We start from the raw sequence: 27248 nt of genomic DNA, 5'->3' as shown, positions 1-27248 counted from the left end.
ACTGCTAGCATGAATGAGCGTGTTGTGTATTGCTACAACATCTTGGCTTCTAGTTTCCTGTTCTTACTGCATTTCTTATACCACCATCATGTTTTCCATGTTCTCTTTATCTTTTTGAGGTAACTGTACTAGCATATCAGATTGTATTTGTTGGCTGCGAGGAACCTAGTTTTTTATGTGAAATCAGGATCTGTTATAAGTGGAAAAAAAAACATTGGTATTGTTGAGAACAAAGTCGGTATTTCACCATCTGTGCTGCGCATATTCTTTTTTTTTTTTTTTTAATAAATCATATTAGATTTGCAATTCTGTAAAAGACAGAAACTGTTTTTCCTTTCGTTTGTCTCAAAGCTTGCTTTGTTAGGCCTCTTCTGGTGATAAGACTCTGACTGATTAACTGCTGGTTATCTGGAGGGGTGTCATGGTGTCTCATTGTCTCTGCTTACGGTTGTAAAGATAAGCAGGAATGGGTGCAAATAGTTTTCTCCGTGGGGGTACGGCTTGGAGAAGCTGACCACCACAAATCAATGCGCCTGCATGGCAATGAAGGCAACATCCGCTGCTGGCTTATCTGTTGGGCCAGACATGTTACACAAAAAAAAAAAACCTCCTGAGAAATGGGGGATAAAAGGCCTTCACTGAACTACGGATTTTTTGGGAGAAGAACTTTCAGAAAAGAACTTGGGAGAAGAACTCCCAAAGAAAAAAATCTTTGAGGAGAACTCCCGAAGAGACTTAGGACGGACCCTGAGGCCTGCTTGCTGCCATCTCCCATCCCCTGCGGTGACCTGACAAGTTCCTGAGATCAACGGACCTACTACGAACCTCGCTGGATCCACGGTGGTGATTATATCTCTCTTGCTTTCTGCCAAGTCTCCTTGCTTTTCATCTCTTTTCTATCGCCCACCTTCCCTTCCCCATATCCCTAAGCAACTAGTATTTGTCATAAACTGGTTGGGCTAACATTTGACCCGTTGTGTCTTAATCTTGCCCTCGGGTATACATATACATATACATATACATATAAAGAACCTCGTCTCCCTCCTTTATATTGGAGCGTGACAAATTCTAACAGGTTTAATATTTGAGCTGTCAGATCTCTATGGTACCAGTCAATTTATGCTAATATTCTAGGAAGCTTATAAACTGCAACTGGATAGTCTGTTCTGCGCTTTGTCTTTGGTGACCCTCAGAAAGCCAAAATATTGACTGGCTCACTAGAGATGGAATATATTTACCATTCACTTCAATAACTTTTATTTTATTTTTTTTATTTAAAAAGAGAGGGCAGGGAAAAAAAAAAAAACTCACCAAAAACTGTCTTACTGCTTCTTTAATACTACCGTGTCTAGATCCTCAGTATATCCTTTTATCAATGTAATTGTTATGTTTCCAGGTGGTACTATCAGTGTTTGTTTCAGTCATTTTCAATGCTTTTTAGTGCCCAGTTATCAGTTGCTTTTTAATATTTAGTACAACAGAAAATATATTTCTCCATTTGTAAGTAGCATTCCAATGTTTTCTTAAACTATCCCAAGTGTAGAGTTTATATTTTTCTATGACAGACATTCTAGAAGTCTAGAATTTTGAGTTACATAAGACAATTCACACCAATGTAAGCTTTTGAATAAGCTGAGCCATTTTTATGCTGCATTTGCTGTACTACTTCTCTTCTGTTGTTGTGTATATGGGTGTAACGAGTGTATATTTTTTATTTGCTTCAGTGTAATATCTATATCTAAATGAAGGCATGCTTGTGTAGTTTATTATTGTTTCTCATAGTCATCAAGATATCATGCTGGTCCTTATTTTCACACACCAGAAAAAGCTGGCAGTCCATTGTGTGATAATTGCTTAAAACCAGCTACTTGAGTTAGAGAGACAGCTTCTAGGGTGCTGTGCAACCAGCATGAGTATGTGGGTCTCCATTCTGTGCCAGAAGTTAAATGATGTCAGTTCTGGAAAGAGCTTTGTTAAGCTCAGGTAAGTGGGATTATGTTGGTTTGGAAAGAAAAATGTAAGAAGTTTACGTTATGGAAAATTTGTGAAGAATTTTTTTGTGAAGAAATCTTTGTTTTTCTTACTTTTTGTATATAAACATTTATAAGTACCATAAGAGAAGGCTCAGAATCTTCTGAGATCTAGGAACCAGCAGACAAATCAAGCAAAGGCATACAGGACTGGAGAATTCATAGTGTATAGTGTAAGTAACCTTGCAAATGGACAAGTGGAAATGTAGTCCTGATGTCTTTGGACAGTCACAGCAATTTAGGCATACGCTATGCATCTCATCACTTTTGTAATGAAATCTGATATCTTAGACATGATTTAAATAAATTCCTGAATATTTAAGCAGATATGGGCAGTGCTTGAATGTTGGCAAAGTGTAAGACCCTAAGGAGTGCCATGGGTATGCTGATGAATATTTGAAAGAATATGGCAAGGCTTTGGCATTCCAGGAACTCTGGCAACTCTCATTTAATTAAATATATTCAAATATTTGCAAAACTTAGTTTTTCTTCCACCATTTTTGTGTTGCTTTACTTTTAAAAAGCAGATGGTGGGGTTTTTTTCAGAGATTGTAACACTTTCTTGTATTACGTATATTAAGGACATGTATACATCTATATATACATACGCTTCTCCGTAGTATACAGTCCTGAGTCTGAATCCCAAATGTGTACTTTTGCAGCTTGTTTGCTTAGCTAAAGGGGTAAACCTGGGCTTTTAGATTCTGTGACTCAGTAAAATAATAATAATAGCCATAAAGCTTACTCATATTTGTATAATTTTTCACTAATAACTCAGGAAACAAATTGCTGATTTGCTCAGTGCTGTCCAGTTATGTTGTATACAGCAACAGCAAATGAGTTTTAAGGTAAAATGTTAATACAGGTACCAAATGTCTGTTGTATGTAACATCTTCCCAGCCTTTTCAGTCATGTTCTTTTCAATAGTAGAACTACACTGTTATTTGAAATCAAGCCAAACCAGTATGACCTTTGTAAGTAGCAGCAAAAACAGGCATTTCATCTGTCTTCCTAGTGCTTCTCTTTGTATTCTGCCAACAGCCCTGGAAAAATCTCACTCTTTACACATAAGGACCACTTCAGCCTAATAGGTACAAAACATTTCATTCCTCTTCCACAAGTGCTACAATTATCAGAAAGGAACGGCAAATTGTAGGGGCTGGACGTAAGGACTCTTCAAAGCAGATGAGTAATGAGGGTGGCAGTCAAAGAAATTATTTAATACTTGAGGGCTTGCTTAATTAACTTGAACAGACGTTGTTCTACTTGCGTATTATATATTAAAAGCAATGAGAGAAAAAGGAAAAACTATTTGTCTTGTTAAGTTCCAGAAAATAATGTGAAAAGAACACCCAGGAAAAGTGAAGTTGCTTTTTGACTTTTTTCTCCACGAGGTTTGAATCAGGTTTTCCTCATATTGCCATAGTCTCTGTAAAAGTAATTACGATCCATACATAAGATACATCTTCTGTAGTTTTCTCACTAACATGCTAATTCGACTGAAAATGCTTAGCAGAAGCCAAGAAACAGAACAAGCCTTTGAAAGCTAAGTATAAGGCTATGCCAAGGTATGCATCACTGACCTTATCCTTGTTGGAAATCTTCATCAGTTGGACTGAATCTTGATGGCAGTTTGCTGTCCTGAATGTGTGGGAAAGAGGTTCTTCCACAGCCCAGAGCACACTCTCTGTGTCTTCTAAATCTTCTTGGAAATGGTTTTCTGCTTTATGTATCAGTACAGTTCACTACTGCAGTTCTCTGCAATGAAAGTACTCACTTGCAGAGGTATACAGACCACTTTAATTTCACCTTTAATTAATACTTCCAATAAGTAGTACTCCTCTTTCATTAAAAACAGCAAAAGTATCTACCCTCGAGGGAAATTTGTGCCTCAATTGCAGAGGCATCTGAATTAAAAGTGCAGAAGGGCATGACTGCAAGCAGTGAAAACAGAGCATCATGGTTCTGGGTACAACAGCCAAACAAATGAGTGATGCCTCGACTGTAAGAATGTTCAAAAGCCCAAGTCTTGTTTGCTCCCTCAGCACTGCTGAGAGCATAAGTTTGCTATTACATGGGCCCTCATGTTTTCTTAATATTAGGTATTTCAAGCAGTTTGTTGGCATATTTGTTTTCTGAGTACTTAGGTGTGCCTTAGTTTGCACTTTCATCCCTATTGAAGGAGCTATTCAGAACTTAAATTTACTAATAATTTTTATTGTATAATAATTTACAGAATAAAATCCTTGTGAAAATGAAGCTGCCTGGAGTCCCTTTATATTTAAACAGGTCAAATAATGATGGATTTGATTCCTTGCTTTTGTCAGAGCTTTCTTCCTCATAGATTGTGCAAAAGCAGAATGTTTCTGTTTTCCTGCGTGATAACCTACCTAACATTTAACCAGAAATAGAACTGCAAAACCAGTTAATAGTGCCAAGAAAAATGAGCTATTGGTCTTATATGGACAAAAATCTATTAGTCATTTCCTAAAAAAAGCACACATAGTATTGTGATTTGGCAGGCACACTGGAACAGTTATCTCCTTCAGCCTAAGCTGCAGATTTCCCGAGGGTTTCCCCTCCCCTTTCCTTCTTTTGCCAGCGGGATGTTCCATACCATATGACAACAAGCAGGAGTTTTGAAGGGGGTGTGAGTGCATCTCGCTCTCTTCACCACTGCTTGGGGGCAGGCTGAGTATTGGTCTTGGGGTGGTGTGCAGTTCTTTTATATCACTTGTTACGTACATTTATACATGCTCATAAATACTTCCTTTTCCTTTTCTCTATTTTAGTAAATAGTTTACCTCAACCCATGAGTTCCATTTTGTGGGTTTTTTTTTTTTTTTTTGTTTTGTTTTGTTTGTTGGTTTTTTTTTTCAGTTCTCTCTCCCATCCTGTTAAGAAGGGAGGCAGGGGGGGAGGGAGGGAGCAAATGACAGTGTGGTGCTCAGAGCCTGCCAAATTAATCCACAACATGTAGCATCAGCAGAAATCATATAACTTAAAACAAATAGTAATTCAAAGGCTACCATGTATTCATTTCACATCAGTGTGGTTCCTAGCAAGTGCTAGTAGTATTTGTTCAGCCAATTTGTTGCTGTTAATTATTAGGTGTGCTATTACTTATTAGCACTGTAAGCTAATCATGGGCAGCCTCCTGTGACTTACACTGTCCAGTACATCAAAATGAAAAAAGTCAGTTGGAGACCCAAGAAGCCTCCTCTAGGACCAATATTAAAACATCTCCTGTTCTCTCATTCTTGGAACAATGTCTGCAGCGCATTTACTTCCAGATGTGCCAGCAGCTCACCAGGAAAGCAAGGCAAAGAAAACTGATTTATCCACCTCACATTTCCAGACCTTTCAGCTAAAAGAGTTATGCAGCTTCTTAGTAATTACCATCACCATCAGTAACATTATTTTTATCATGTCAGGTGCTTCAACCCGTTGCTTGAACAGAAGCTGTTTCTGTTGCTGTGACCATACAGCAGAGTGTTTCAATCTTCAGCTGTAGGTTTACTGCTTGTTTTGTTTTTCTCCCTCTGTAAAAAGCAGAGGATCGTGTAATTTAATCTTTGAATTTTGAATGTGTCTAAACTTCGAATTAGAATGAAACTTAATGGATTGTGCAATGTTGGTAGTGTTTAAGCCAAAAAAACTGATGAGAAATATGTCTACTGGGCTGAACCTGCCAATTCTGTTCAGCTCTGTTGAAACTGTATTTTAATAAGTATACAACAGGATTAGAATTAGTGCTTCCAGATTAATACAAATTCATCACATATTGCATTTGTTCTTATATGTGGCTTTGGAATTGTCACAGAAATTCTGGTGAAATATTATAGTAGGGAAGACATCTAGGCTCAGGGCAGTTTTTCACTCATAAAATTCAGTAATCAAAAAAATCTACCAGTCTAACAGATGTTCTCCAAGAAGATATATAAGTTGTTCTTGGGGAACATCTTTATCTTTTTTAGAGCAAAAATATTTATTTCTGGTGAGGTGGTGGCAGTAAGTTGTTAGGTTTTTATTGCTAGCAAAGTTTGGAATTCTTTTACTGTAGATATAATATGACAAATTTTTGTTTTGGTTTAGTTCGGTTTGAGTTGCTGTTATTAGCATCTTTGAATAGTGTACCTGGGAAACTGTTGTATGTGTTCTATTGGGCATATTTTTTCTAATCCTACAGGAGGCCTTTTAGTCTCCATGGTGAGCATTAAGATACTGGGAATACTTGCAATTTAAGGAACTTCTGTGTGCTGCTTGGAGAAGCAGCATGAGCTCAGTGAAGCATTATGAGCTTAGAGAAATATTTAGCATTCACTTAAATTCATGTGATGGATATGTAGGCAAATAACTGCATTTGGAATTACAGAGTACAAGCGTTTGCAGCAAAAACATGGGTATGCAGGGACTAATACCGGTGACATTTTTTTAGTGCTACATTTCCAGTTGTTTTAGAAACTTTTATTCAGAAAACATTAGAAGAAATAAAGATGTACAGACCAACCATTACTTAGCTTTAGTCAATGTGTAGCCATTTTCAATTGCTACCTGTTTTTGGAGAGAATTACTAAGTAGTAAGCAGCACCTTCTAATTTGTTGACTTAGAAAGATAGGTTTGATTCAGAGTCTCATAGCTCTGATGTTCTATGCATCTTTCACATTAAACAGAAGAGGTTCATTGTGAAGTATGTACTCCTGTCCAGCTTCGATGGACAGGATCCAATGCCCTGGCCACACCTAATACATCATGATCCTTTTTTTTTTTTTTTTTTTTAATTTAAGAGACTAAAAATAAAGGTATGCAATCTTTATTTTCTAAGAATGCAATTTTTAATTCCACCGATTCAGAAAAAAAATGCACTTAAACCAAATATGAAGATAGTTTCACACTCTCTTCATCATGGTTTTATGTTAATCAATTTTAGTGATAAAATATATGGTAGATTTTTGTGTTCCCAGAATGTAAAAGAACATAGTTTCATAAGCTTAAATAGTCATGCAGGCTGTCTTTGCTTTCAACCCTAAGCTTGAAGAGTGAAAAAATCTTCAGTACGACAATATAGAGAAAATTACTGATTTCCCATTAATCTGCAGTTTTCATTGTGAGTCACACGAATTTAATCTTTTTTTGTATTTTGTTATGTAGCTGTCATTCCTTTCTCTAATACTTAAAAACCCTCTATTCTCTAGAGGATGTTCAGAGCAAGCTGTGCCAGATTAACTTGCTGCTTTTGGAACTTGTTCTTGAAAAACTGTGTTTAACACTGCTACCCACTGAAATGCTTATTCTAAGTATTATTTAAATACATGAACTTAGGTTTGTGCTTACACATTCTGGGTGATGGCTTACTATTGTCAAGATGGGGAACAAATGTAAGCCATAGCAGGTAGCACGGTGTCAGACTTCCTTTCTTGTGTTGTTGGAGGTGCAGTTTGTATTTTGGCCCGGGTGGGAAATCACTGCATTCTCTTATCACTTTTAAGACAAGCATTGTCTCTGTGTCTCTAGTTGTGACATACAAGCAACTTTAATACATTTTACTTTCTTATTTACCATCCTGCATTACCAAGTGGGAGAAAATATGGGTATTTCACTCTTGATATACTGGTTTCTGCTTGGACAGAGTTGATCGTCCAGTGTTTGGTATGATGTTTTGCTTTGGCTCAAGGAGAAAAACAATGTTGATAGCACATTATGTTTCAGTTGTTACTGAGCAGCACCACACAGAGCCAGCTTCTCGCACTGTTCTGCCGCTGTGGGGACTGGGAGGCAGCAGAACCAGGGCAGCTGACCCAAACCAGCTGGGGACTGGTTGGGTGATGGTTACTGGGAAGTGAGTAGTTGTGTTGTGCATCACTTGTTTTGTAAATACATGTATGAAAATTATCATCACTACTATTTTTCTTTTCTTTTTCTTAGGAAAAAGAAATAATGCTTTTGTTATTTGTAGAAGTGGGATGCATGTACGTTTGCTTTGAATAGTATCGGTCTTTTATATAAATATGAGTGTGATGTTAACTGTGCCCTTTGCTAGTGCTGCAGTGGAAGTGAATTGGTGCCTGTGATGCTACTGTTAAGGCTTGTTCCCTGAAAGCTGGAGCTACAGTTTTCCCAAGATGTGGATCAGCTCAAGTATTAGGCTAATTCTAAGCAGTATGCTAGAATATTTTAGCATAAACCAACACAGTTATTTATCAGTACTGCTTCAGATAGTAAGATGCTTCTGGATACACTGGAAAATTTTTCATGTATAACGTACTAGTGGTTGAAGAAGTACTGCTGGATGTATGCAGCTGATTGTATCTATTTTTACCTTGTATAGGATTATTCACTCTGTTCTGCAGAGATCTGCTATGGGGTTTGGCATTCGATACATTTTTGTCAAGTATTTACTATGTGAGAAAAAAAATTCCAAGAGAGAGGTCATGCATAACTGTTTGTTGTTGTTGTTGTTGTTGTTTTCATGCAGAACAGATGCAGTTTAAGTATTTGCAAGACAATTAAGCACATTGTCTATAATGCCCTTGTGTCTTCCTTGAGCAGAAAGGGAAATAGGTGTTATGTCAGGATCTATCAAATGTAAAATCTGTTAAGACTTCCTTAAGACTGAAGTTGATTTAAGGCTGGGATAAGGCTCTGCGAAAAATATATCTACGTTACTTTTTTATTCCTGTAGTCTTGCCTAGACATCTGCTTTTTTTGTTGTGTTGTGCTAAGGAGGCCATTTATCTCTGCTTGTACAGCTCTTCTTCTGGTTTCCATTTGTAATTATTTTGCTATGCAACTTTGTAAACATATTTTTGTTCAAATTTTGGTTCAGTTTTTCCTTCGGCCTTGTAGTTTCATTCAGCGGGGATGATGAGAGAAGTTAGTTTTGGCAAATGCAAAAGTTATGAACATGGATGACTGAAACTGGAATTACAAGCACCTGAGAACAGTCTTCTTTTGATGATACTCAGCTAAAACAGTAGAGGGAAGTATTGGTGCTGTCAGTATTATTAGGGTCATCTCTTTCATTTGCACTTAGTTTTGTGTTTGCTTAAGTCATCCAGGCAAAGATTAACTGGAGAAAAAAAAGCATCACATATGTCCTTAGTTATACTGAAGATTCAATTTTTGTCAAAAAAAGGGACCAGTAACTCTACAGTATATCATGAGCTAAGGTGATTTTAAGGTAAATAGTATGACAGCTTGTCTTAGAGATTCCCTTAGTAATGACAGCAAGTGAGCAATTTCTTGTAGGAACTAAGATGCAATCAGAAGATATTAGTGCTACTGATATTTAATGTTTGCAAGTTCTTTACTTAAAAATCAAGAATGGCTTCTTTCTGGCAGAGCTGGCTGTTGGTTTATCGTTAATTAGAAGTTTCTTCTGTTCTGCCACATACAGAATTTTTGTACATAAACAATTATCCATGTCAAACTTCACAAGTTTTTGGAATGGTTTCAGAACTAATGGAATTAAAACATCTCGATTATACTTGTTTGTAATTTAAGAATATCACCAAAATTTGATCCATTTTCCAGTATGCTTCATTAGTTCAAAGAAAGTGAATTAAAAATAGTTCTAGGCTAACAATCTGACATGTCTTATAGTGGTTTATAATCCAGATCAGTATCCATCTGTAATTATTCATTTTGTACAATACTTGAAAATGTTAAAGACATGAAAACATTGAAAATGGTGAAACTTTTAAATATCACAGCTGTACGTTGCTGTAGTGTAGTACTAAATACTAATATACAGATTACAATTATTCCATCTCTGAAGTAATATCACAGGTAAGTACTGCTCCCATTTCACTTCTGCAGCTTTTTTTTGAGAGGTTCTAGCTTGTAAAGATGTAAGTAATTATTGAAAAAGAAATTTTACTCATAAATTCACATGAAGCATCAAAGAATGTCCAAAGAAAGTGGAAATAGAGTTTGGATACCTTATTAAAAAATGTAATTTTTAACCTCTAAGATCTTATGCATCTTTAAGTTGATATTACTCTTCTTTCTGAAAATCAATTTGCTCTTTCCAAGAGTTGAAAAATAGTAAAATAATCTTCAGTGGTGAATTCAGATGGTTGTTTATATATTCATTGTATATCAAACTGCCTTTAAACCAGAGGAGAAACAAACTCAGTGGAACATTTCTTGTGAAGTGATAATAACGTTCTAAGTAGATAGATATACATTTGTGTATGTGTGTTGCGTAATCACACAGAGAGAAGCACTGTGAAAAGTGTTAGTAACTAACTGAAGAATCTCTTTTCAAATATAGGAATTAAAAGAAACCATATACATCCTCTGTCATGAGTTAGTCTTATTAACAAGTTAGATTCTTATAATGAGATCCTGTCACTGTGTAAGAAGTTTGGAGCTTTGAGTCAGTCCAGTCAAGCTGGGATATCCTCCCAAAACACTGCCTCAGTACTTAGAGGTGTTAACAGCTAAACAAAACTTGTAAATTTGAGTCAATGGAAACGTTAGGCCAAAATGACCTGTTTTGGCTGCTTTGATAATCTCAAGTTATTTTCTTGAATGTGATTCTCAGTTACTTTAAGTGGGGGATGCACTTTTAGCCTTAGTGGGAAAACACTGTTTTATGCTGTGTCTATATTTTTAAGCAATTCAGTATAAAATTTCAATAACTTTAACAGATGGTAGATTGCTGTCGGATGTTTTTTCACCACAAATTGCTTGCAAGTTCTGTGTTGTTTGTTTTTTTTCCTGTTATTTTTTTGGTGGTGAGGAGTTATTTATGTCTTTGTAACATTTCAGTAAAAGTTACCTGCATAGAGCTGATATCTCCTCCATACAGTGATGGTTGCTGTACATAATTTCAATAAATATTTCAAAATTCTAGACCCTCCTAGAGGGAGACTATAGGAAAGAAAGTTTCTCTAAATGGTAATCTACAGTCCCATTCTGTTGTAAATATTACATGAATCATATTTGTGTTTCATTTTACTGAAATGGGAATATAAAATCAAGTTACTTTACTATAGATTTTATCTACTATAAATTATAAAAGTTATGAGTATAAATGTTTTGTTCAGTATTTCAAACAAACACCCCTAGAACTTTGGCCATTAACTAAACTGTTCTATGGCAGCTCCTTGTGACATACACCTTCCAGTGGCTGTCTCTTCTTTCTTTAGCCTTCTTTATACTGTTGATTCACTCTCAGGATTCCTATCTACAGCAGGCATCCTCTGGTTAATTGCACCTTCTTCAAGTTGTGTGCTCTATTTCTGAAATGCTTCCACAGTACAATCATTATTTTATTTCTCACTCCTATCTTGAAATCCAATGATCCTGTTTCATTTCCTGATCTTAGTAACTGTTAGCTGGTGAGTAAGTATAAAGCAGTGTTTGCTTTTCTTCTTCCCAATAGCTCCTTGTCAGCTCCTACACAGGTACTTTATTTTATTCATGTCCTTGCTGGAGTGTCATGTTAACTTCTGTATAGCCTCTTTGATCAGCTTCAACAAAATTCTTTCAGTTTTCATCATTGATTGATACTGTTAATAGCATTTACTTAATAGATGTTTGGTCTTCCAAAAAAATAAGTATAAATTTCAGATCTAACCACAGATCTGTCATTTTCCTTTTGGCTTCATTTAATTCTTACTCATTCACTTTTCATATCTAATCCAAACCAGAAAACAGAAATGTTGCATTTTGCTATGTGAAATATCTCAAGCATCTTTAGTATCATCTAAAGATTTGATTTTTGTTGGTACCACAAAGATACCTCACATTACTTCCTACTGTATTTTAAATTTTCATTCTACACTCTTGCAAATTCAAATTGTTAGCTTAGTTTAAAAACATATTTCAAAATATTTAAGTTGATACATTAACAAACAGGGATTCAACAGCAGTTGTATTCAATTGCTTTGGCAGAAGTTTGTGATCTTCTTATAGTCATACAGCTCTGATTTTTCCAGTTTTCTGAGCTGTTGTTTTTGTTTATTCTGGAGTATGGGACCCTACAAAGCTTGAGATCTCAGGATATCACCAGCAGGGGAAACATAAATCCACTTAAGGGCTGAGGAGCTCCTTAGGATAGAGAAGGATGGCTCCCCATACTTCCACAGCTGAATCAAATTCTGTTTTATCACAGGATGAAGAACAGATTCTGCACAACTAGTGTAGCTTTTTTTTTTTTTTTTGCTTCCAAATATTTTCTTTCTGATAGGAAGTGTATTGAGAAATTGAGATTATTTTTCTTCTAGCTTGCAGTTTTGTACTACATCTGTTACTTTTTCATCTTATTTGAATTTTTCTTCTGGGATAAAAAAAAAGAAAGAAAGAAAGAAAGAAAGAAAATAACAGTAAACCTGTGGTAGTAAATAATTTGGGCAGGTAAACTGTGTCACTTGTCAGTGCCATTTTGTGTTATTTTGTTTTTTTGCAAAGAGTAGATGACAGAAAATTTACGTTGTCTACTACACACTTGCCCTCAGGCAGGGGATAAACTGCAGTCATTTAAGTCCAGGAATGGTTTGTAAGGGTAGACTGTCATGTTCAGCAATGTCAGGAGGGTAGTTTGGATGCAAATATTCTTATCACTGGGGTCTGCCATTTTATGAAATAGATACGATGCATAATTACAGCTCAATCCTCATAACAACAGTGAAATGCAACTTTAATGTCTCATTTTCAAAATAATAAATACTAGCTTCTACTTCTCTAGAACTACATTGCATGGAGTACATTTATTTTGTGCAGTGTTGCACACATGAGTTCTAAAGCAAAGAAGCCATTGTTTGTGACCCGTTCTACAGACATATAGGAAATAAACTGACTTGAATTTTGCACAGTTGTTAAAATATTGTTAAAATACATTCTGATATTGTCTTTTTCTTTTTTTTGATTGTGAATTTCATTTTGGAAATTGTGAATAAATTTTATTAAGCTAATGTAGAATCATTATGTTATCCAGATAATCTCTGTGAGATATATCTATAGCTAATAGTTCAATTACCTCATCAGTAGCCCATAGCTTTTTTCCTCACACAAGTAATTTTGTTTTCTGTGATTCTGTATGATTATAATGCTATACTTTGAGAGCAGTATCCCTGTAGGAAATAGAGCGAAAAAACTTTCTGTCGGAATAAGCTAATTGCAAAAGAAACCAATATATTGATGCATAGTATAATTGGATACTGTAATATAGGCCAATCTATCATCACATGTAAAAGCTTTAAGATGCTCCTATGCTGAGCACCCTTTCAGATAGGTCTTTTCTTCTGTCTTTCCTACTGCTGTTTGATGATTCCTTTTTATTTCCCTGCTTTCCAGCAATTTTCTTCGGATTATATTGCATCAATTAATTCTCAAGCAAAACAAAACAAAAAGCCACACCTATTCCAGGAGAAAATCAATGGAATACCTAGTCACGCGCAGGCAGACTGCAATACTGATGCAGATCCATTCTAAACTTGAAGAAACTTGCTTGATTTTTTTGCCCAGAACATGAGTTTTCTGATGTCTTCCCTCTCATTTTGAGAAGTTCTCTATGCCTTGTTTACACGTGTCAAGCAAGGTGATGAGTTCTTTCTCCTGTAAGCTCTGTTTCTTGCTATGATTCTTACACTGTCTAAGGACAGACTTAGTTTATCTGCCCTTGTTTTGAAATTTCTGAAAGTAGTCCCGTGGTATACCCTGGAGGAGGTATTTGAGATCTGAGAGTAGCCAGAATTCCACCGTATCTTGCATCTTTTAGACAAACATTTTAAATTCTGATTATTTGGTGAAATAAATATCTGTCTAGAATAGAAAATGAAATGAACCTTTGAATCTTGAACAAATAAATCTGTCCCTTTGGGGAGAAATGAGAAATTTTTCAAAGTTTTTTTGATCTTTATGGGAAGAAAGAGTGCACTACTTTCTATAAAGTGCGTGAGTTGCTGCATATAAATTTTTTCAGATTTAAAAATAAACAACTTGTAGTTACAGCATAAAGCCAGGATTCTGGAGAGGTCTTTCATTCTATTGAGTTTTTATATTAATCATTTATAGTTTTTATGTGAGCACAGAATATAGCACAGACTTGAGCTAATGGAGTTGTGGCCTCTAGTAATAACTTTTACCATTTTTTATATCTACAGAATGGCTGTACTCCCCCCACATACACTTCCTTTGATATTAAGAGTATCACAACAAAATTAATGATAGCAGGAAGTAAAAATGAAAAACTGAAAGGGATGAGGAGAATCATGGGACAGTGAGAGGTGTGTGGCCTTAGGCCGTTGCTCCAGAGCATCACAGATGCACCATGGGGACCCCAATCAATGGCGTTACTGAAAATAAGTTAACTAATTGCACTTCATCTCCTGTGATTATTTTATTTGTATCATTCGAGGAAATACTTAGCTCTTGTGCTGTTACTTAGTTATCTTTAGATTAAAACTGGTAATTCAACTAGGTGTTGAGTTAAAAGCAGTCTACAGGAAGGGCTTTTGACTGTCACTTGACAAATTTTGATTAGCTACATTGCATGTCCTGTATAAAGGTGAGTAGAAGAAGGAATCTGGAAGAGTACAAGAGATACACATTGTAGAAATGAACAAAATGGAAATATAAGTGGTAGAGGAGGTTGTAGAGTAAAATGTATGAGCTAATAAATACTTGAAACTTAGACAACAAAGCTGCTTCTCCTCTCTTCTGCAGCAATTGCTGTTTCAGGATTACTTCAGAGGATAACAGATTATAAGTAAAATCCGTTAAGAGCTGATAATGCAGTCTTTTACAGGAGGATAGTTGCCCCTCATTACCTTATTTATGTTAAAAAAATATTCAGGAAACAGTTTACCATGCTTAAGATTGTAGATGGATAATACCACTGATACAAGGATACATCTATAAATCTTGACTTTGAGAAAGGTCAGACCTAAAAAAAATACTTTGCAGCGCATTCATTTCAGGAGGTGCCATGTCTAAGCTGAAGTTAAATAGTTCAATCTCCTCTTTGCACTAGAAGGTTTACTTTTCAAGAACAGAGATATTGCCAAGAAAACCCTAGAGGGGAAGAAATGGATTTCATTCCATAGTGTTTCAGGATTTGTTCCTTCCGTAAGCAGTTGTTGAGCTAGCAAATTACACATCCTTATTATTATTGTTGTTATGATGTTTAGAAAAAAATAAAAATAAAAATAGCTTTAAAAAATGGCTACTTGGGATCTGGGAAGAACAAAATTGCTTGCTGAGGATGCTTCTATATTTCTGTGCCTTTGCTGGGGCATGCTTTTCTCACTGTTTTTGCTCTGGCTGTTGTGCAGGTGGTTGACCAGATTGACACGTTGACATCCGACCTGCAGCTGGAGGATGAAATGACAGACAGCTCCAAAACAGACACTCTCAACAGCAGCTCCAGCAGCACAACAGCTTCCAGCCTGGAGAAAGTGAAGGTGCGGGGCAGTACTCCACTCATCAAGCCCCCCATACATCCCTCTGCTATTCTCACTGTGCTGCGGAAGCCAAATCCCCCTCCACCCCCACCGCGACTGACACCTGTCAAGTGTGACAAACTTCTGAGGCCAGCTCCTTCGGCCAACCCTGTCAAGACTAATGGTACCCTCTTGCGAAATGGGCCCAGCCGCATCCCAAATGGGGATTTGTGCTGTATACCGAACAGTAATTTGGACAGTGTTCCGATTCAGCCTCTAATGCATAGACCTGAGAAAGAGCGGTGTACTCAGGCTGGAGCAAGGGAACGGGTACGATTTAGTGAAAAAGTACAGTATCATGGCTATTGCCCAGACTGTGATGTTCGGTATAATGTTAAAAACAGGGAGGTGCACTTGCACAGCGAACCTGCCCATCTTCTGGGAGCTCTGCCGCATCAGTGCCCTCTGCTGCCCCCACCGCCTCCGCTGCCTCCATTTCCTGTAGAAAATGGAGGGCTGGGGATAAGTTCCAGTAACAGCTTTCCTCCTCCAAGACCTGTTACTGTGCCTCCACAAACTGCACCAAAACCCCAGAAGACCATCCTGAGGAAGTCAACCACTACAACAGTGTGATGTATGCCACTTGGAAAAACTTTGTTTTTTCATATATATAAACATAAATAGGTTATGAGCACTTTCTACTTGAGCAATAAAAAGATCCAGTATATCCAGTGAAGTGGCATAAAGATCACATGGTAAGTAAAGAGAAGAATTTCCTTTTGGTCACCGCAAAATGCCTTTACGGCTGAAAAGGATGCTGAAAAATACATGATTTAGTTCACAGGTTGTAAACTTCTGTTGCAGTTTTCTGTCTGCAGCATTGTATAAAAGAAAGTGGAAAGAAAGATCAGTTCAAAAATGCAGAGTGGTGATTCCTGTTAGATTTTCGTCTGTCCTACTTAATTCAGCATTGCTGCTGAATTCTGGGAAGCTTTCTGTTTCCAGCCACTGTGCTTTAAAATGCCATTTGGCAAAACAAAGTGGAGTGCCAGATAATGCTTTTGACTGAATTCTAGCAAAGACATTTTCCTCTGCCCAATTGCTTGAGTTGAAGGCATTGTGTGTTGAGCCGTTCAATAGGAAGCAATCACCAGACTTACAGGCAGCTTGACCTTTGGTGAGGGAGTAAAGAAGTAATTGAAAGGTTTGCCGACATGCCTTTGCAAAGCAGAATGATCTCACTTGCTCAGTGTGACACAGACAGGGAGAAGGACAGAGCTTTCAGGTGAGCAGGGACTGTCCCCATCAGTTCCCTTCTGTTTCCTCTGCTTCCATCTGCAGAGCAGTGGTAATATTTTATCTCACTTGTGTCTGCTGTAGATTAAAGCAACACAGCACAGTCCTTTTCTACAAAGCTTTTGTCTGGTGCAGATCTCTTTTTTGAAGGCAACGAAAATTTTGCCTAAGGCCTTCAGAGACATACACTTAATTCATTTAAAGAGCTTTGAAGTTGAAAAGCTCTATACCAATTACAAAGCATTAACATGCAAAACAAGATATTTTAAATGCTATCACATTTTGATGGTGAACCCAATTAATATTCTTACTAGATGAAAAAAAAAAAGTGTTTTAAATTATCTTATTAAAGGACATTCTTTTATTCTCACAAAGAGAGTTGTTGGTACCTAAAGTTAAAACCCACCTGACCAGTGAAGAAAATGTGATTATAAATCTGTTATGTACAAAATTGTGCCTAATTAAGCCCACAAATGGCCCAACAGCAGATGCTATATAAAAGCACCATGCTTTTTTTTTCTGTTGAATTATAAAACATACTCTATGGCTTGATCCAGGTTGACTTCTCTAGGATCTTACAAAAGAAAACAGTTTTCTTAATTTAAATTTCTGTTTGAATGCAGTAGTAAGAATTTAAACTAAAAGCCCTTCATCAAGCCATGCATACAGTTTCCCTGTATACACATGGTAGTACTTTTACAGTATTTGAGGCAAAAAAAAGTAGGAATAAGCATAATAAAAATGATAACAGATTGAAGCCTCTTGAAAACTTCTACAGTGAGCAAGGACTATATGTCATGCAGATACTCATCTAGGGTCTGATGCTGCAAGTTATATTGTATAGAAGTGGCAGGACATGGATGTCATCTCAGGTGCTTAGTCATGAATTCCCCAAGCGCTCTCCACATGCCTTTCATGATGCACTTCACATATTGCATTGTTTGACAACATTCTGTCTTGGCAGCTGTTGCCAAGTGGAGCCCAGGCAGGAGAAAGCAGCAGCCAGTTCTGTGTATGCATGAGACTTGTGCTGCCTGGATGAAGTTTCTGCAGCATGGATTCAGCTTATCCCTTCCCTGTCACAATGGAATATTATATTTAAAGTCTTCAAAACAGTGTGGGAACTGATCTATTGCATAGCTATGGTTGCTATTCTAAAAGGATAACTTTGGCTGTTGTGATGAATTCATCAGTTCCATGAGGATCATCCTTTAACACCTTTTTCTTTCTTAAAATAACTACCTCCTGGAAGATCTTATTGGATAATTCCAGTAAAGCATACCATATTTAATATAAGTTCATAAGTTCATAAGGTTGGAAAGGACCTATAAGATCATCTAGTCCAACCATCCTCCTATCACTATCTCTACCCAACTACTAAATTAAGTCCTTTAGCACCTCATCTAAATATAAAATATTTTCTCAAATTAAATATAGTAAAATAACAAAACAGTTATAGGAGAAACAATATGCTGCATGTCCTACCTCACTTGTCTCAGTGTTTCACAGCGTAGACTAATCTCTGAGTCTCTAATCTCTGAACAGCCCAGCTGTTCAGCCTATCCAAATCCCCCTGAAGGGCCTCCCTACCGTCAGGCAGTTTGACACATCCTCCCAACTTGGTGTCATCTGCAAACTTACTGAGGGTACACTCCATTCCCTCATCTAGGTCATCAATAAAGATATTAAACAAGATGGGCCCCAAAACTGACCCTTGGGGGACACCACTCGTAACAGGACGCCAGCTGGACTTAACTCCATTCACCACTACCCTCTGGGCACGGCCCTCCAGCCAGTTCTCCACCCAGAGAAGAGTGAACCTGTGCACACCACGGGCTGCCAGTTTCCTCAGGAGAATACTGTGGGAGACCGTATCGAAGGCCTTGTTGAAGTCCAGGTAGACTACTAGATCAGCAGCCTTTCCCTCATCTACCTGTCTGGTCACCCAGTCATAGAAGGAGATGAGATTGGACAAGCACGACCTGCCCCTGGTGAACCCGTGCTGGCTGGGTCTGATCCCTTTATTGCCATGCACGTGTCGTGTGATTTCCCTCAAGATCATCTGCTCCATAACTTTCCCTGATACCGAGGTCAGGCTGACAGGCCTGTAGTTCCCCGGGTCTTCCTTACGGCCTTTCTTGAAGATGGGAGTCACATCGGCAAGCCTCCAGTCTTGTGGGACCTCTCCAGATAACCAGGAATGCTGATAGATGGCAGAAAGTGGCTCAGCAATCACCTCTGCTAGCTCCCTCAGCACCCTTGGGTGGATCCCATCTGGTCCCATGGACTTGTGGCAGTTCAGATGGAGGAGTAGATCTCTGACGTCTCTGCTTGGATCACAGGGGGCGCATTATGCGCCCCGTCCCGTACTTCCAGGTCAGGGCAAGTACCCTATGGACAACTGTTCTGTTTATTAAAGACAGATGTGAAGAAGGCATTGAGAACTTCAGCCTTTTCCTTATCATCTGTGGTTACATTCCCTGCCTCGTTGAGTAAAGGAGAGAAATTTTCCTTAGTTTTTCTCCTGCTGTTAATATATTTGTAAAAGGGTTTCCTGTTCTTCTTTACAGCAGTAGCCAGTCTAAGTTCAAGCTGGGCTTTAGCATTTCTAATTTTCTGCCTGCAGATCTTGGCCAGTCCTCTGTAGTCACCCCAAGTAACCTCTCCCATCTACCAGAGGACATAGACTCTCTTTTCCTCTCAGAGTCTCAACAAAAGTTCCCGGTTCATCCACACTGGTCTTTTTCTCCTCCGGCTCAACTTACGGGACCCTGGGACAGCCTGCTCCTGTGCCTTTAAGATTTCCATCTTGAGGAGCATCCAGGCTTCCTGGACCCCTTTACCCCTCAGGAGCAAGTCCCAAGGGACCCTTGCAACAAGCATCCTGAACAGCTCAAAGTCTGCCCTCCAGAAGTCCAAGGTAGCAGTTTTGCTATTCACCCTCTTGACGTCACCCAGAATAGCAAACTCCGCCATTTCATGGTCACTCTGGCCAAGACAATCTCCAACCTTCACATTTCCTACTAGTCCTTCCCTGTTAGTGAAAAGTAGGTCAAGCAAGGCATCTCCCCTGGTAGGCTCTTGCACCAGCTGTGTCAGGAAGCAATCATCCACACATTCTAGAAATCTCAAGGACTGCTTCCTCTGCACAGTATTATATTTCCAGCATATGTCAGGGAAGTTGAAGTCCCCGATGAGAACGAGTGCTGGCCATCATGCAACATCTACGAGTTGCTTATAGAACACCTCATCTATTTCTTCATCCTGACTAGGCGGTCTATAACAGACCCCCACCACGATGTCACTCCTAAAGACTATCCCCCTGATCCTTATCCATAGGGACTCTACTTTATCATTTCCAACCTCAAGCTCTTCAACATCAAAACACTCTTTGATATAGAGAGCTATGCCACCACCCTTTTTTCCCTGTCTATCCCTTCTGAAGAGCTTGTAGCCATCAATCCCAGTATTCCAGTCATGGGAGAGGTCCCACCATGTTTCTGTAATAGCCACAAGGTCATAGTTAGCCTGCCTCACAATGGCTTCAAGCTCTTCTTGTTTATTGCCCATGCTGCATGCATTGGTGTAGATGCACTTCAGCTGAGATATCTGCCTCACCCCTTTCTCCAGCACAGCCTCCTTAGGCTCTTTACTGGAGAGCCCTGTTTTATCCCCTTCCCCCGTCACAGCTAGTTTAAAGCTCTCTCAATGAGTCCAGCTAGCTCCTGTGCTAGGATTCGTTTCCCCCTTTGGGATAGGTGCGTCCCATCAACAGATAACAGGCCAGGAGCCGAGTAAATTGCCCCATGGTCAAAAAACCCAAAGTGTCTATCTCTACACCAACCTCTCAGCCAATTATTCATCACCTGTGTTTTCCTAGCCCATTCTGTGTCCTTCACCGCCCCCAGAAGGTATGGAAGCAAACACCACTTGTGCTCCCACCCCTTGAACTAATCACCCTAAACCCCTGAAATCTCTTTTCATAGTTTGCAGACTTCTCTGAGATATTTCATTGCAGTCAGCCTGAACTACGAGTAACGGGTAGTAGTCGGTGGGGCGTATCAAATCCGGGAGTCTTCTAGCTATGTCCCTGATCCGAGCCCCAGGGAGACAGCACACTTCCCTGCGGTTTGGATCTGGTCTGCAAATGGGGCCCTCAGTTCCCTTTAGAAGGGAGCCGCCCACTACGATCACCTTCCTTTCTTTCTTAGTAGCAGCAGTCTCAATGCACGGAGGTGACTGCCTTGCCATTGGTGACCTCCTGCGGGAATCTTCCTGCACTTCACCCCTTATCACTTCTTTAACATCCAATGCTGCAAATCTATTGCTTAGGGCTATCTGGGGACACTGGGGAGGCAGAGGCGGAGATTGCCCACGGTACCGAGCAGGGACTCTCGGCCAGCCCTCCCTATCCCTCAGATATTCCCCCTCTGCCCCACGGAAACAGGTCAGGGAGTCCACCACCAATTGCGGGGGTTCTCCCCGGCGCCTTTCTCTCTGGCGCTCTAGGGAGCTACTCCACCAGTCAATCTCCCGCTCACAGTCCCTGATGGCCCTCAGTCTCTCAACCTCCTCTTTCAGTTCAACCACCATGCTAAGCAGATCTTCCACCTGCTCACACCTTGCACAGGAGAACTGCTTAGCACCCTCATCTAGTAGTAGCAGGCTCTGGCACTCCTTGCAACCAGAGACCTGTGTAGCCACGCTTCTAGGCAGACCTTCTGTCTGGGTCGCCACAGCCTTTTTAAGGCAAGCCCTCTGTCTAGTAGAGACCATGGCACAAAAAGAATAAAAACAAATAAATGAAAATTGAAAGTAAATAAATAAATAATAGCTTATAATATATATATATAGGTATGAATTGTAATAAATAAATAATAATAATAATAATTTAAAGATATATATATATATATATATATATATATATATATATATAAAAACCACAAACAAACAAACTGTGGGTAGTGCCCTCCCTGAGCCCTATTCTGACGGGTGAGGGCGAGGTCGCTGAAACCCTGGCAACGCCTATGCCTCGTTAACGCCTCGTTAGCCTCTTGTGAGAACAGCCTCAGGGACTGGCTGGTCTCACTCGGTTCCTGAGAGACTAGAACCTCCCGAAAAACCGCCCTGTACCTCAATTAGCCACTGCAGCTCCGGCTGTGCCGATTTCAAAGCAGTTGATCACGAGGACACGGCTGTGCTTTCAGCACTGGGTTTTGTATTCTGCCAGTTAAACTGAGTTATTCCAAATTCAGTTTTGGGCTCCTGCATATTACATCTCTCATCTTGTCCCTTTTTTTTTCTCTATTTCTCCAAGTCACCTTAGTACCCTTTTACAAATACTGCCATTATTTGTGCATTTTAATGGATAAAAAAATACAACGCTAAACAAAGTATACAGCTTTTCAAATGCAATGCTGCTTTTGGCCAGGAAAAAAAAAAAAAGGAAAAAAAAAAAGCTTTTCAATATGTGAGGGTTTTTTAATGTAATTTTTGCTAATGCTAATCCAATCTTTCTTTAATGAACCAACATGTTGCCTGTTTTCTGTTCATTGTGCTACCATTGTTCTTCTGTTCTAATGAGAACCTCTCTGGCCTGTGTCCTACTGTGAGGTATTTTTATCAGTAGAATAATTTAATCACATTAACGTGGCAGTGTGAAATTCAGGTTAAAGAGGGTAAACTTATAAAGGATGGGCATCAACATTAAACTTTTGCAGCACTGTCTGGAAAACTCTGATTAAAATAGGTTAAGAAATGATGCAATACTTCAACTGGAAGTGGTTTTTGCACTTAAATTAGGAACATAATCTCTGTGAACAATTTTTAAACTCCTGTAACATATCATGTTTCACTCATGAGGAAAACACGATAAGCTTACCAGAGCCAGACAGTAGTGATGTGCCCTAGAAACTTAAAGGCAATATCTTTGGGATGATATTTAATGTTTTACACTGATATTAGTAGCTTATATTTCTGTACTGAAATTTATGTTTCATATACTGAAGAACTGAAAGTCAAGTAACACTATTCAGAACTTTAATGCAGTATTTACCAGCATTTCAAAGTGTTGCTCAGCTTTGATTCCCCTGTGAACTTGGAATTGTCTAAAATCTAGACATCTCTGAGGCAAATAGTAAGTGTTTTCTATCAATGTAATTAGGTGATAAACTTAGGGAGATGGAAAAAAAAAGTAGTGTAAATGACTTGTTTTGTAATAATAGCATTTATTAACAAGCAGATAAAATAGGGATGCTTAGTAAGAAGGGAGCACCATGACCATAGAGTTAAGTCACATCCACTTTAAGGCTCTCAGGTAAGACTTCAAAAGATTGCTGATCTTTTAATTGCTTTATAAATTCTTCGGTCTTCTCTGTCTTCTGGAGTTGTCACCTCCTTCATCACAGAGTTGTGGATTGTTGTCCATCGTCCTCAGAAATAAGAAAAGACTCCAAGACTTCACCTTTTCTGATGATAAAATCTGTGCTTTATTTGAAATGTTGTGTGCAGTAGGTAGAAGAGAGTACAGCTCCTCTTACTTCCTTCCCATGACTTGATTATTGGCTTTGAAGCAAGCAGAGAAGAGTATGAATTCTTTAGTTACCAGAGGGAGTTGTGTATGGCCTGTGGACCTCCTTAGATCTCCTTGTTACCATGTTCTAATGATGGCTTTTATTTCAGTGAAATCACAAACAGTAATTTTACATGAGGAGATACAGTCATGCTGTGATTGCTGCCTCTCTTTGCTGATGTACTCTCAAAGTTGGCATGAATATCGGGTACGTATTTTTTCAGAGGTTTCATTTCTCATTCTCAGCTTTTGTCAGTTTTGTGTTCCACACTTTGTCAGGGAGTGTATGGAAAATACTTAACCACTGGTAAAACAATGAAATAGTTTGGAGCTGTGTTTCTACATTTCATACTATCAGTAATAATTAAAGCATCAGGCTTAGAATGAGGTAAGATTGGGTATGTGAGACAAGCACAAAGGCATGCAGTTGAGCACACACTCATGGTCAGCTGTGGTAAGCTCAGTTTTGGAACACCAGCTCATAAAAATGCTGGGCATCTCCCATGTAACCACTCAGTATTTTTTTAGGGCAGTGTGTGGCACGTCACAACACAGCCTGACAGTCACTGTGGAAGTGCTGCCATTGCTGGCACAGGGTGTTGCAGAGCATTGCACTGCACATAGGCTTCAATTCAGCCTTGTATCTGAGTAGTGGTTGCACAGTAATGTATTTCTGTTTAGTTTGTTTTAACAGGAACAGATAGCAGAAATTTTATTTTGCTGCCTGTTTTGTGGTGGAGAGAAGCCCAGATGGGGAAAGCAAGGTTGTCCCCCAGTTTCAGTTTTACAAAGTACCTGTGCCAGTCCATTTGAGGGGGCTCTGGGGAGGTTGCGCAAGTTGCTGACATTCCCGATCTTAAGGGATTCAACATGTGGCTAGCACACTTGTTATCTGATGCAGAAGCTGCTGGGGTAAACAGCCAAATATCCTGCTGAATGCATCAGCCCCTGCCGGTTTGGAGGTCCCTTTGTGCTTCCACAGTTGTTCATGAGTGGCAGTCCCAGTGCAGTGGGGCCTGTCATGAAGAAGTTGTGGCACGCACACAGATGTCATTTGGGCTGTGTTATCCCAGTGTTGTTATCAGCTGGAGCAGTGGCTTTGCTAGCATGCTTTGTGCTTTAATCATAGAATCATTATGGTTGGAAGAGATCTCTAAGATCAAGTGCAACCTCCAGCCTATCACTATCATGCCCACTAAGCTATGTCCCTCAGTGCTACATCTCAATATTTCTTGCAAAACCTCCAAGGGCAGTGACCCCACCACTTCTAAGGGAACTTTCTGTTCCAGTGCCCAAGTTTGATACTCATTCTGAGAAGAAATTTTTCCTAATATCCAACTTGAGCCACACCTGGTCCAGCTTGAGGCTGTTCCTTTTCATCCTGTTGCTGTTATCCAAGAGAAGAGGCTGACCTCTACCCTGTCGCAGCCGTCTTTCAGGGGTTATGAGGAGCAGTACCATTTCCCCTGAGCTTCCCCTTTTCCAGACTTTTCCTCTTTTCCAGTCCCCTCACAGCTTCATTGCCCTTCTTTGGACATGCTCCAGACCCTCCAGCTCTTGAAGAGAAGGGCACAAACCAGAACATAGTACTTGGATGCAGCCTCACCAGTGCCAAATACAGAGGGGCAATCACTTCCCTGCTCCTGCTGGACTCTTAAATGCTAAATCTTTGGGAATTTTGAGGCAGTTTTCTTATTGCTGAGATAAGCAGTTTGCTGACAGGTTTTAAAAACAATGTGAGAGTCTCAGATGCAGGTATGGCCAAGATCAGAGAGAACCTTCCATTTTTGTCAGGGCCACTTTTTGTTATTCCATAACTATGCATCTTTTGTGGTGTGAAAATTATATGTATTTTTTATAATGGGAAAGGTGTGCAGAGACATTAGGTCTGATTCACTAAGAAATTCAGTGTTATGAACTGCACCCAGTACACACTCAACAACAGTGCTTCAAAGAAACACTTCTGCTGCCTCACTGGGGAAGGATAAAAAGCAGATCTGATGGTGCAGGGGTTCCAGAAATTGCTGGCTGTTCTCCTTTGCTGAGGGATAGATTTTTTTCTTTTTTCTGTTATCCTGAAATATTTATGTGCTAAGAGTCTCAAAGGAACAAAGCACAGTCTGTTTCACAGTTGGCTGTAAATTATGTTCATAATATGGAATTATATTTTTATAAGAGTTTTCTGATCTCAGATCTATCCCTTGATGCTGTTTGCCTGAGTTTGTGGCTGACCTCTTTTGCAATCTTGCATGTGATAAAAAGAGAAAAGCAATTAACATATGAAGGAAAAATAAAATGCAAATTATGAAAAAAAGAAAAGATGTTTAAGTGCATTTTTCAGCTGTGTTTGCATGCGAATGATTGCACCAATCCCAGTGTTTGTTTTTAAGTGGAGTTATTCAAGATTGAATTTCAAGTAATAATCATTTTAATTATAAGAAAGAAAAATTCAGACAGTGGCAGAACTTTTCATAGAAGTGTTTATTCCCCTTCCAGTTCAGTGTTGTTAAGTGAAAGATATTAACGCATGTCAGTCTCCTTCCTGAATCAATTCACATGAGAAAAATGATAATATCTTCTTTATGAATCTGTCACTTTCAAGTTTTTTATTTTTGTGCGATTTTTTTCAAATACAATATATTGAAGCACCAAAGTACATTGTCTTCTGTCACCAAAGAGTTACTGTTGTGTACAAAAATTGTAATGTATGATTGTTATCACTTGGAATCAGAGTTTCAATGTGACTACATGGTTCTGATTTGTACAGTTGTTTTTGGGCCTCCAATCCACGTGAGTCAAAACATTCGATTCAGCAGTCACTAAGAACTAATGGATGTTTACTTCTATTATTGTTTTCTTTGCTCATTACCTCTGAAGAAAAAAAAAAAAGTCACAGGATCTTCTGGTACTGTATAAAAACACTGTACATACACTGTAAGTATGTTCCAGTTTCCTTCTGCTTAATGAAAAAACAAACAAACAAACAAAAAAACAGTCCATAGTGGCATCCACCTTTGTAAATGCGAAATTTGCGAATATCTGTTAGGAAATACCTCACCGATTCCCACAGTAGCAGCTCTTTACTCTTACAAGAAAAATACAGAAGAGGACTTCCAAAATATTGTATAAAAAGTCATATGAAGAGGCACATATATACTACTTATTAGTAATTGCTATTGCAGTAAATATCCTTGTTTCTCATTTGCAGTACATCAGTTTGTAGTGATGAGATGTATGAAGGAGATGAACTGGTCACAGCTTCCAAGTTTATTTATGTCAGTGTGAACCAGGTTCCTCATACTGTGCTGTTAAACCAGTCCAGCTGAATCAATATCAGGAAATAATCAGAAAAAAATGATTTTGCTTTACATTCTTTACTTGTAATGTTTATTTATTTATTTATTTTAAAGATATCTAAATCCTTGTGGGCCTTTCAGTATCTATAAGAAACAGGATCTACCTACCTACCTACCTGTCTATCTATGTATATTTATCTAAGAGAGAAACATGCATGTCCTTGAGTTTAGTGCAGTGGGAACATTGAGTAAAGTGCAAGTAGACTATGAAATAACAGGGCCAGGCTGTTCTTTGGAAGCTGTAAATGGCACTGCTGACCTCTATGTGAAAGTTTGTTCTTTTTTTTTCCAGAAGTTTAAAAGTACAGCATTTTTCTTAAATGTTCGTAAGTAAATCTGATGATACTTATACTATATTACCCAGAAAAGGAAGTGTTTGAAATGGTTATCTCTATCTATATTATGGTCTAAATAAAGGATTAGAAGTCACTTCACTTTTCAGGATAGAGCTGAGCAGTGAGGGAGGTTTCCTTATTAAAATTCTGTTCCTGTGCTAGGGTTGAATGTAGAGAAGCAAGACAAACATTGAAGTGGCCTGTAATGGAACTTTTAACAATTAGCTGTAGTTAGAATTAGCTGCAGAATGAATTTAGAACTCAGTAA

At 38.6% G+C, this 27248-nt stretch overlaps 1 protein-coding gene across 4 annotated transcripts in view; it reads left to right on the top strand.

The window, feature by feature from the left end:
• Nucleotides 1–27248, top strand: part of PRR16 (proline rich 16) — a 171653-nt gene that overhangs the window by 92397 nt on the left and 52008 nt on the right. For all 4 annotated transcript variants that reach the window (XM_065744272.1, XM_065744273.1, XM_065744275.1 and 1 more), the window contains exon 2: nucleotides 15315–16177. In XM_065744272.1, the coding sequence (XP_065600344.1) occupies nucleotides 15315–16055 (741 nt within the window). In that variant the 3' untranslated portion in view covers nucleotides 16056–16177. The remainder of the gene's footprint in view (nucleotides 1–15314; nucleotides 16178–27248) is intronic.

Source organism: Cyrtonyx montezumae, unplaced genomic scaffold, assembly GCF_038088225.1.
Source record: "Cyrtonyx montezumae isolate F1298 unplaced genomic scaffold, pur_monq_1.0 scaffold_30, whole genome shotgun sequence".
Taxonomy (NCBI): Eukaryota; Metazoa; Chordata; class Aves; order Galliformes; family Odontophoridae; genus Cyrtonyx; species Cyrtonyx montezumae.
This window is presented reverse-complemented; position numbering and strand designations above follow the sequence as displayed.